The 11080-nt window shown below is 36.4% G+C and overlaps 1 protein-coding gene across 1 annotated transcript; it reads left to right on the top strand.

The window, feature by feature from the left end:
- Positions 1 to 6931: 6931 nt before the first annotated feature.
- Positions 6932 to 7881, top strand: LOC120590504 (olfactory receptor 51H1-like). The gene is given in 2 exon segments (XM_039848307.1): positions 6932 to 7019; positions 7022 to 7881. Coding segments are annotated over 2 exon segments (948 nt in total).
- The last annotated feature ends 3199 nt before the right edge of the window (positions 7882 to 11080 follow it).

Here is an 11080-nt window from a genome sequence, read left to right as displayed (position 1 = left end):
TGTTATATTGCATTGTGTGTTCACCGCCCAATGTCAAATCACCTTTTGTCACCATGTATTTGACCACTTTTATCCTATTCTACCTCCCCCACCAACCTTTCCCTCTGGCATCCTTTCAGAGAAGTTTGAAAAAGACTGAAAGATCTACTTCAGTCTCAGTTTCAATGATGACATAGTGTTGTGATGTACCCTGAAATAGACTGAGGGTCTACTGTGGTTTTGGATGGAGAAAAGGATTGCTTGGGCTCTCCCTCAGGAACACAGAAGACAAAGTTCTTTAAATTTTTGGACTTGTTTGGTTTTATGGGTTGTTATTTCAATCTATTGAATATAATTAGTTTCATTTCTTTTAATGTATTTTTCTGTAATGATATTTTTTCATCAATAAGGTAATTCTTAATATTATAGAAACAGTTGGTTATTCCATCTGTGGGTACCTTTGTGTGATTAGTCCTAAAGTTGTCCACAGACCCTTTCTACTACCTCTTCATGTCTCTTATGGTCTCATTTATTTTCCGTCATAGGCATAGTCACATTATAACAGCAGAAAACAAAAGTTAGAGGTAAATAATTCTTATGATGATATTTCCTTTTTCAGGCATAATAGAGAATTATGGGCAGAAGTTCATCTATTTATTTTCAATTTCTATACTCATTTCTTTTCCAGTGTGTATTACAACCTATAGGAAACCACCTAAACATTAAGAGCTGGTGCTTTATAATGTGTTTCTGTATATTTTAATAAGACTTTCATGACTATGTATAGACAATACTATCTGTTATCAATAATGTGGAGAAATTGGAATCTTGATGTGAGTATAAAATGATTCTCTTGCATTGGTAGATAGTTTGACATTTTCCTTAAAATTAAATAAATGCCTATCATACTACCCAATAATTCCTCTTAGATACCTGCCTAAACATGTATACACAAAGACAATATGCTAACTTTTGTAACAGCATTATTTATAATAGTAAAATGCTGTAAACAATCCAAGTGTATATCAACTAATAGATGGATAAATAAATATATTTTATTCATATAATGCCATACTACTTAGCAAGGAAAAAGAATAGACTATGTATGCATACAGCGACGTGGATAAAACTTAAAACATGTTAAATGTGAAAAGCCAGACACAAAGGCAATTTATTGTATGGTTACATTTATAAAATTTTGAGCAAATGCAAACTATAAAAATAGAAAGCATATTCATGGTTTTCTGAAGCCGTAGAGCCCCAGGGCTTACCTGTGTCAACTACTATCAAGGAATCATTTTATGTGATATGAGTTTTAAAACTGGTTAAGGTAATAGTTTCATAATTATATCAATTTACTAAATGTCTTCAAATTGTATACTTAAAATAAATAAATTCTATGACTTGTAAATTATACCACAACACAATAAATAAATATAATAAAATAAAATAGAAATTAAAAACATCAGTAGTTAGGAGACTGTTGCTATAGTCCAAATGAGAAGTCATGGTAACTTTGCTGAGATGGTAGAGTGAAGATGAAAAGAATTTGAAATATGTAGAATATATTTTGGCTTGGACTCAGTAGGCATTAGTAATAGACTAGTGTGATTTATTGAAATTAACCACAGGTAGATAGGAAGAAAAATATTGTTTCTGTGTTATAGCATTTGTCATGCTAATTTTGAATTTCTATATACTATCCAAGTGGAATTATCAAGAAGTTGATTGAAAGATCAAGGCAGAATTCAGGCCTGAAGACATACATTTGGAGGTAAATTGGTATGTAGATATTTAAAGCAATAGGACTTGATGATATCACTCAGTGAGAGAGAAGAATTAGATTAAAGTATAGGGCAAAAGACCAAATAAGAGACACACTAACCTTTAGTGAAAAGAAGGAAGATAAGTCATCAGATATTAAGGAGTAGAAATTAAAGCAGGAGAGAAAATATGATGTCACAGAAACAACACAGAAAAGAAAATAACTCAACATAAAAGCAGTTTTTCACTATATTAAATTCTTCTGAGAAAAAGAGTGAGATGGGGAATGTTCTCTGGGTTTAACAATAAGCAGGCCATTGGTGACATCTGCAAAGATAGTTTCAGTGAAGTGGGAAAGAACTCTCACTGAATTGAGGAGAGAATGGAAAGTAAGTGGGACAGGGACTATGGACTACCATGTTAAAAGGCTTTTCTGTGAAATGGAGAAAGAATGAGGTGATAACTGGAAGGCATGGGGATACAAAGCAGGCTTTTCTTTTCTAGTTTCTTTCTTCCTTCCTTCCTTCCTTCCTTCCTTCCTTCCTTCCTTTCTTTCTTTCTTTCTTTCTTTCTTTCTTTCTTTCTTTTTCTCCTTTCTCTCCTTTCTCTCTCACTCTTTCTTTCAAATTGTAGAGATTAGGCATTAAAGTATATTTCTATTTTGATGTAGCTAGTGAGGTACCATTTATGCAGGTTCTAGATTGATTGTATATTTAGAAGGTTGCCATCACAGGTTTGCATTAAAAGAACTAGGTCCTTTGAGATCAAGACAGAGAGACCAACATGCCCAGAAGCACGAGTCTATCTAGCTTTTGACCCTGGAAGCATCTCCAGGAAGAGTGATGATCATGTCTCCAGAGTATCATTCCAGAGGGAATCTGGGCCAGAGTACTCCTGGATTTAAATCTCTGGCTGTGCTGCTAGTTGTCAGCATGAAAAATAACTCTCATCTCTTAGACTAGACTTTGGGTGAGTTGGGGAGTAACCTGTGGTCTGGGTAATGCTTTCTCTGAGGATGCTGTCACAGAATGGAGGGGATAATAGTATGGACATTTCGTAGAAAAGTCCTTAAAGGTCAGGATTGAGTGGTAGGAGTGAAGGGGGTCACATATGCTGAATGCAGTCCACTGTTTAGTCTGGAATCTGAATTTGGTGGCAGATATTTTTTCCTATGGCTAAAAATTCATTTTCTCCTTTAGGACCAAAAAGAACTTTACGGAACAATGATTAAAGCACCTCATTTTAAGTTTTAGTTTAGGTTTTGGGTCAAGTTAATTATTTTCTCTAACCTTTGTTTTACTTAGTCATATAGCGGCAATAATTAACAGTACTTTTCTCATAAGGTTTTCATAATCATTAAGTGAGATAGTAAGTGAAAAAGGCTAAAAACAGAACCTGCAGCATAAATTTGTATTCAATCAATATTAGGTGTTTTTGTTAAGGACTAAAATAATCTATAATATTCACTCATTATACTTCCCATTGTCTACCTATGACATTATATAAACATATTTCTTATGATTTCTACATATCTATAAAGAGCCTAGAGAAAAACAGTTCTCAGCAAAAACTGTTTTTCCATTTTCTCCTCCTTTTTCATTAAAATAAAAATAACAAGTCTAATTGTAGATATGAGAATTAAGTGGAAAGAATACCTACTAGTGCATCATTCTTTTACTTTATTTATCTAGGACCTGCTTCTAATAAATTCTTTACAGTAAGCATACATGATTAAGTGCAGAGTCACTGAGCACAGACCCACATATTCCACTTTCTTAAACACTGCTACATCCAGTACCTGCAAACTCAAGACATTCAATGTTGGGCTAAATTGGCTGAGGGATGGAGAGATGTAGGCAATACAAAATTGGATAAAAATATATAAATGATATATGGGTCAGTAAGTAAATACATTTAGCATCAAATAAAGAGATTTCATAGCTTATAAATATTTTGAAATTTGGGGTTGATTTTTTCAGATAACCAAACATTACAAAATTTATAGATAATGGATGAACATTGATTATAGTTAAACTTTATTGAATGTTTGTTATTTTCCTGGTGCTTATCTAAGTATGTTATCAATATTCCCAATGAATACTCTTAACAATTCCATGGTAGGTACTACTATTTTTACTTTAAAGAGTTGAAAAATGAAGCACGGAGAATACTAAATAACATGTTCAAGGTTGTAGAGCCAGGATTTAAATCCAGGTGGTCTTCTCTAGATCCTTTCATTTTAAAACTATTTTCCTATTCAAATTTCCGAAAGAGACAAAGAAAGATATAGGTAAAGAGAGACAAAGGTTATATAGTATATAAGTAAAAGATCCTCAAATCCAGTTGGATCTAAGATTTGTCAAAGGGTCAGCTAGAATGTTTGGCATTATTTTTATTCATTCATTCATTCATTCATTCATTCATTCATTTAAATTAAATGTATTGGGATGACATGGGTTGATAAAATTATGTAGGTTTCAAGTATATGATTCAATAATACGTTATCTGTATATTGCAGTGTATGTTCACCACCCCAAATCAGATCTCCTTTTGTCATTAGATATTTGACTCCCTTTACTCTTATCTACCTCCACCCCTTCCCCCTTTCCCTCTGGTAACCACTAAACTGTCGTCTGTGTCCACGAGTTTCTGTTTGCCTGGTTCATTTGCTGCTTCCTGTTTTATATCCCACCATTTATAAACCATATGAGTAAAATCATATGGTTTTCAACTTTTTCATACTAATCAAAATAAGTCAGAAAAGATGTTAGTATTCTTTCAGTTTGCAGTCTATAAGACCAATTTTTCAAATTTCAATGGAACTTCCTACAATAATGAAAATATTCTACATCTGTACTATCCTATCCAATACAGTAGCTACTAGTCCTGCTGAGGAGTATGGCTATTAAACACTTCAAATATGATTTGTATGACTAAAATGTTGACATTTTAATTTAATAAATTTAAATGTAAATAGGCAAATGTGTCTAGTGACTACCATATTGGACAGTGTAGCACTAAACTTCAACTTTCAGGAACATTGCAGTAACTCTTTCTTGTCTCCATTCATTCCTAAGTATCTAGAGATCTCTGCCCCTTGTGCCCAACCCTAGATTTTGTCTAGAGACTTTGCTCCTTCCTCTAAACCAGACTTCTGTTCTATTTTCTTTAACCTGGGTCCTGAGTTGGGCTTCAATAATATGTGAATTTTTTAAACTTTGCTTGTAGTGTGTGTGTGTGTGTGTGTGTGTGTACATTTTTATTTGGAAGGCCCTCTATGAGATTCTCATGAGGGTCATAATATAAATAAGGTTAAGAGCCAGTACAACACTACTCTTTCAATACTGAACCCTTTTCAATTGTGTATCTTAGAATGTCCCCCAAAAGTGACTACCTCATCAGCCTATTTGGATATATCTTCTTAAAGATAATGGCCAATAATTGAAACAAAAGAGAGCTAACTATGTGGCACTAAGATTTTAATACTGATCTTTGTCACTGCAAGTGTTAGGCATTAATGTCTAGATTGTCCCATAGGTCTATTTAAGCCTGACTCAGAGTTATAGTAAGAAATATAGTTACTGGTCACTCAAAGTGGAGTTCACAATAACAGCCATCTAGTGATATGAAATGCAGAGAATGAGAAGTCTCTATGGAGGAACACGGAAACTTAAGTCCAGCTGAGTTTCTAATGCCTGGCACATTGACTTCACCAATCTGAAGAATGTTTGAACCAGCCTTTTGGGAGAATCTCCATGGATGGATTTTATCTATCTGAACCAGTTGTTAGTTGTGGAACTCTGCAAATACTAGAGGGCATTTTGCTCCTTCAGGAGTAGCCGAGAAATTGATCTCAGAATTCCCTTCCACATGTACCTTAGGACAGAGAAGTCTAATTGCAATGAAGAATTCACTGTAGAAAAAGGTGGAGCCTGAGTAAATGAGATTGAATGGGAAAACTTGGAATAATTCTGAAAAAGTACTAAAGTACTTTAGTACTTCTCTGGCTCCCCTGACTATTAATTTTCTACTTTTATCATAATAAATTACCACAAATGCAGTGCCTTAAAATAACATATATTTACTATTTTATAGTTCTGTAGGTCAGAAGTCTAACATGGCTCTTATAATGGATTAAAATCAAGGTGTCAGCAAGTCTGAATTCTTTTCTGAATATTCTGTGGAGAATTCTGTTCCCTAGCCTTTTCCAGTTTCTAGAAGCTACCCACGTTCCTTGGTTCCCGGTCCCCTTCCTTTATCTTCACAACTAACAAGTCATGTTGAATCTTTCCCATGTGGCTATCTCTCTGGTTCTCTGCAGCTGGAAAATTTTCTTCACTTTTAGGGACTCACATGATTCAATATGACCTACTTCTATAATCCAGTATAAACTCCCCATCTCAAGATTAACTTTAATCACAAAGTCTCTTTTCCCAGTGTAAGCTAACATATTTCAGGTTTTAAGGATCAGGATGTGAGCATCCTTAGAGACCATTTTTCTGCTTACCAGGAGGATCCTTCTAAAGGTCTTTGGAAGCCAAATTAATTTCTTCCTCCATTACCTGCTGCACACAGGTTCTTTTAGTACCCATATACTCCCAGGAATGCAGAAACTCAGAGCTTTAAAATCCTTAGAGTATATTTATTTCCTCTTCTGTCCTATATCATGCAAGTAGAAAATTCGAATCCCAAAGAAAATTGTGTCTAAATCACAACAATCTAAAATCACAATCAAGACACACATATATGCACACACATCTGCATATCCGTGTTTATGAGCAGCACTTATGTCATGTTTGTGCTAATGTTTTCTTTGTGGTTATTGGCGTCAGTGTTTATTACCCACAGAAATGTACGATGTCAAATTCTTTCTTATCAAGGAAGCAAGACAGCTAACTCCTTGATGTTTTTAGATGAATTCTATCTCTCTTGGGTGAGGTGTTGGTTGAACTTTATTTTTCTTTCTCCTAGGTATTGTAGTATATGATGTTCAGTAATGCAATTATTGCTCAGTAGGGCAAGGCTGTTCATTTCTGTATCAGACTATGGACATGAGTGTGTTGAAATAATATTTAAGTCACTCCTTCCTATGGCTACCATCTCATTACTTATTGCCACGGATTCTAATTGAAGACTGGTTAACTCAATGATTTTTTCTCTTTCTGCCTAGTCAAACCTTCATTCTACTATGTCACCATTCAACCAAACTATTGATAACCATCAGAACTTCATCTTGACTGGGATTCCAGGAATGCCAGAGAAGGACTTCTGGATGGCTTGCCCCTCTGTCTTCTTTACAGTACCACACTGCTGGGTAATATAATTATCCTTGTTGTCATCAAAGTTGAGCAAAGTCTCCATGAGCCCATGTATTATTTTTTGGCTATGCTAGCTGCCACTGACCTCAGCCTTTCACTATCTTCCATGCCCACCATGATCAGTGTCCACTGGTTCAACTGGCGCTCAGTAATTCTTGATGCCTGCATCACTCAGATGTTCTTTATCCACACCTTTGGGGGAGTGGAGTCAGGTGTTCTAGTGGCCATGGCTTTTGATCGCTTTGTGGCTATTCGCTTCCCTTTGTACTATGCTACTATTCTCACTCATGGAGTCATCAGAAATATTGGAGCAGCAGTCCTGCTGAGGAGTGTGGCAGCTGTGCTCCCTGTGCCTTTCCTCATCAAAAGGCTGCCTTTCTGCCACTCCAACATCCTCTCCCATGCATACTGCCTCCATCAGGATGCCATGAAGCTTGCCTGTGCTGACACTCGTGTCAATAGCATCTACGGCCTTCTGGCCGTGATCTTCATCATTGTACTAGATGCCTTGATCCTTTTGGTCTCTTACATTCTAATCCTCCAGGCAGTATTGAGCATTGCTTCCCAGGAAGAGAGACTCAAAGCTCTCAACACCTGCCTCTCTCATATCTGTGCAGTGTTGCTCTTCTATGTTCCTCTTATTGGCATGACTCTGATTCACCGCTTTGGGAAGCATTTGTCACCAATAGTACATACACTCATGGCCAATATCTACCTGTTACTCCCTCCTGTGCTTAATCCTGTTGTGTACAGTGTTAGGACCAAGCAGATCCGGCGGCGGATTGTCCGAATCTTCTGTAAGGACAGAATTGGCCCTTAATGGTGTCTATTACTTCTGCGCAAATGCAATCAAATTAGAGGAGGGTACCAAATGCAACACTGTCCAGCAGAAATTCCTACAGTGATAGAAATGTTCAGAATCTCTGTTTAATATAGTAGCTACTAGCCACACATGGCGATGGAGCACTTGAAACTTTGCTAACATAACTGAGGAATTGAATTTTAAATTTGTAATTAATTTTAGTTAATTGAAATGTAAATTTAAATAATCACAGGTTGGCTCTTAGCTACTTCATTGGATAGAAAATCTAATGGGTTATGGCATACCATTGCATAATGATTTTGATGAATGCAAGAATTTAGATAGCTTGATAAAAATATAAACTTTCTTTTCTCAAAATGGTGTATAAAACACTTATATACAATAAAATTTACTCTTTTTGGTATATATTTCTGTAAGTTTTGACACATAGAGTCATGTAACCACCACTGACACCAATATACAGAAAAATTGTATTACTCTTCTAAATTCCCTCATACTTCCCCTTTGTAGTTAACCACTCTATCCATGCCTAATCCCTGGAAAGCACTAATTTGTCCTCTATGCCTATAATTCTTCTTTATTCAGGAAGTCACGGAACCCTGCAGTACGTAGTTTTCCATGTTTGGTTTCTTAGCATAAAGCATTTGAGATTCGCCCTTGTTGTTGTGTGTATTGGTAGTTTATTCCTTTCTCTTGCTGAGTAGCCTTTATGGAAAACAGTATGAGATTTTTCAAAAAAGTTAAGAATAGGATTACCATGTGGCCCAGCAATCCCTTTTCAGGTATCTACCCCCAAAATTTGAAAACACTTATCTCTAAAGATATATGCACTCCGATATTCATTGCAGCATTATTCACAGTGGCCAAAACATGGAAACAACTGAAGTGTCCTTTGATAGATGATTGGATAAAGAGGAGGTGGTGCATATATACAATGGAATATCATTCAACCATAAAAAAGATGAAGTACTGCCATTTGCGACAACATGGATAGATCTTGACATAATCATGCTAAGTGAAATAAGTCAGAAAGGAAAAGTTGAGAAGCATCTGTTTTTACCCAGATATAGGATATAAAACTGAAAGCAACAGATGAACAAGACAAACAGACGGAGACTCATGGACATAGACAACAGTTTAGTGGTTAACAGAAGGAAGTGGGGAAGGGAAGGAAGTAGATAAGGGTAAAGGGGGTCAAATATATGGTGATTGAAGAAAATGTAACTTTTGGTGGTAAATACACAATGCAATATACATATGACATATTATCGAATCATACACTTAAAACTTATATAATTTTATTAACCAACATCATCCCAATAAATTTAATTAAAAAAAAATTTAAAGGAAAGTTTCCAGGTTGTTTTTGCTCTATTATAATCAAAATGGAGCAAATGCTGCCATTGTTGGTTTTCAGTGCTGAAACTTAGCATATTTATTTTCTTTTGCCTTTATGTTTATTTATATGCTCTTTGAATATTATAAAGTAAGGTGTGCATGAGCAACAGGTTGGAAAAAATATTAAGAAGAAAGTATCATGTGAAGAATATGAGACCATGGTGCATTCATTGAGCTAGAAAACTAAAGAATTCTATATATACTTCAGATTTCAGTTTCAATCTCACTTCAATCCAGAATAACAGGAACCCTTTTTATATTATTTCAGTCTATTCCAAGTAATCAATGTAGCTCAGAACATATGGAGGATATTCCATGTGTATTTTTTGAATTAGCAAATGAGTGAAAACTGTACTTTATCGAGATTGATTTTATGCTTACTAACCTCTTTGTCTCATTTAATATTAGTAAGTCTCATTCAAAAGTTCCAGAGTCATTTGTCTTTCTTGATAAGAACCTGTGGGCAGGAGTGGTATTTATATATGCATCTGAACATTACTCGTGTAACTTTATGAAGTTACTCTCTCTAGATACTCATTTAGGATAGGCAGCTTTGCTCAGTGTGCCTATAAAGATATAGTGAGAATATGGATGGGAAAAATGTTTCGAGGAGGATAAGAAGTCAGCAACTATTAAATATGGTCAGGATTGTTTATTCACTGCCTACTATAGAGAGGTAAATCCTGGTCAGATGGGGCTTAAATCAGATGTGGGCATGCAATTGGGATTCAAGCAAACTATAGGATGGATAGATTGAGGACTTTGTATTGCAACCATATTTCCTGAATATATGAGTGGAAGCAGTTGACTATAGAAGGTAATACTGTTGTGGCGCAATCAATTCTAAGACCCACAGAGCCAACTGAGATGAATTATGAGCCTTTATTAGCCGGCCAGCGACTGACTCTCTACCACGCAGGATTCGAGGAGATCAGCCCTGAGCTCCCTAAAGAGGCAGTTTATAAAACCTAGAACCACATCCTGGTTTAACATCAAACAAGCAAACAGATTAACCACACCCTAGTTAACATCAAACAAGCAAGCAGATTATAGAAGCAGAAGTTGGCAGTTAGCATATCTTTGCCCAGAACCACATCCTTAACATTCCCCACTGGTTTTTTAGGGGAATTCAAATCATTGATTCCTCAACCTGGAGTGGTAGGTAGTGAGTTCTGAAAACCATGAGTTTCACTGCCTGCACCCTTTTTTGATATACATAGTTAACAGTAGGTCTAATCCTCTTCTATTCTGTCAGGTTTCACCTAAAAGCCATACAAAGACCCCCTTACTTTAGGATGAAGAAAATTAAGATGGTCCAGACTGGACCCTTGATAGTCTTATCTTCAGTGGGTCCTCTGACTGCCGCAGGATCCATTGTTCTGATGTCTGTGGTGGATGAGCAGCCTTGATCCTGGTATGGTGAATCCAATGACGGCATCCAGCTACCTTGACCGCGGTGGGTGTTGTGAGGATGACAGGGAAAGGTCCGTCCAAGCGGCACTCAAGAGAAGCAGGCTATACCTTTTTCACCCAGATCCAGTCGCCTGGAGTGTGGCTGGACTGGATGCTGAGCGGTTGTTCTGGTGGCAGAGACCAGTTGGTGGGTCTCCTGCCGTGCGAGATAGAGGGCCTGCAAGGACTTAAGCAGTGAAAAATTATGAACTTCTGTTAGCTTTTCTTCTCCTAACTTGGGGAGGAGAGGTGGGGGTCTTCCAAACGTTATTTCATAAGGCATGATGCCCTTACGATAGAGTGGGCACTGTGCTCTTAACAGGGCAAAAGGGAGGAGACTCACCCA

The sequence above is a fragment of the Pteropus medius genome, unplaced genomic scaffold (genome assembly GCF_902729225.1).
Source record: "Pteropus medius unplaced genomic scaffold, Ma_sr-lr_union100, whole genome shotgun sequence".
Taxonomy (NCBI): Eukaryota; Metazoa; Chordata; class Mammalia; order Chiroptera; family Pteropodidae; genus Pteropus; species Pteropus medius.
Note: the sequence above shows the minus strand (reverse complement) of the source record. Positions and strands in the feature narration are given on the sequence as shown.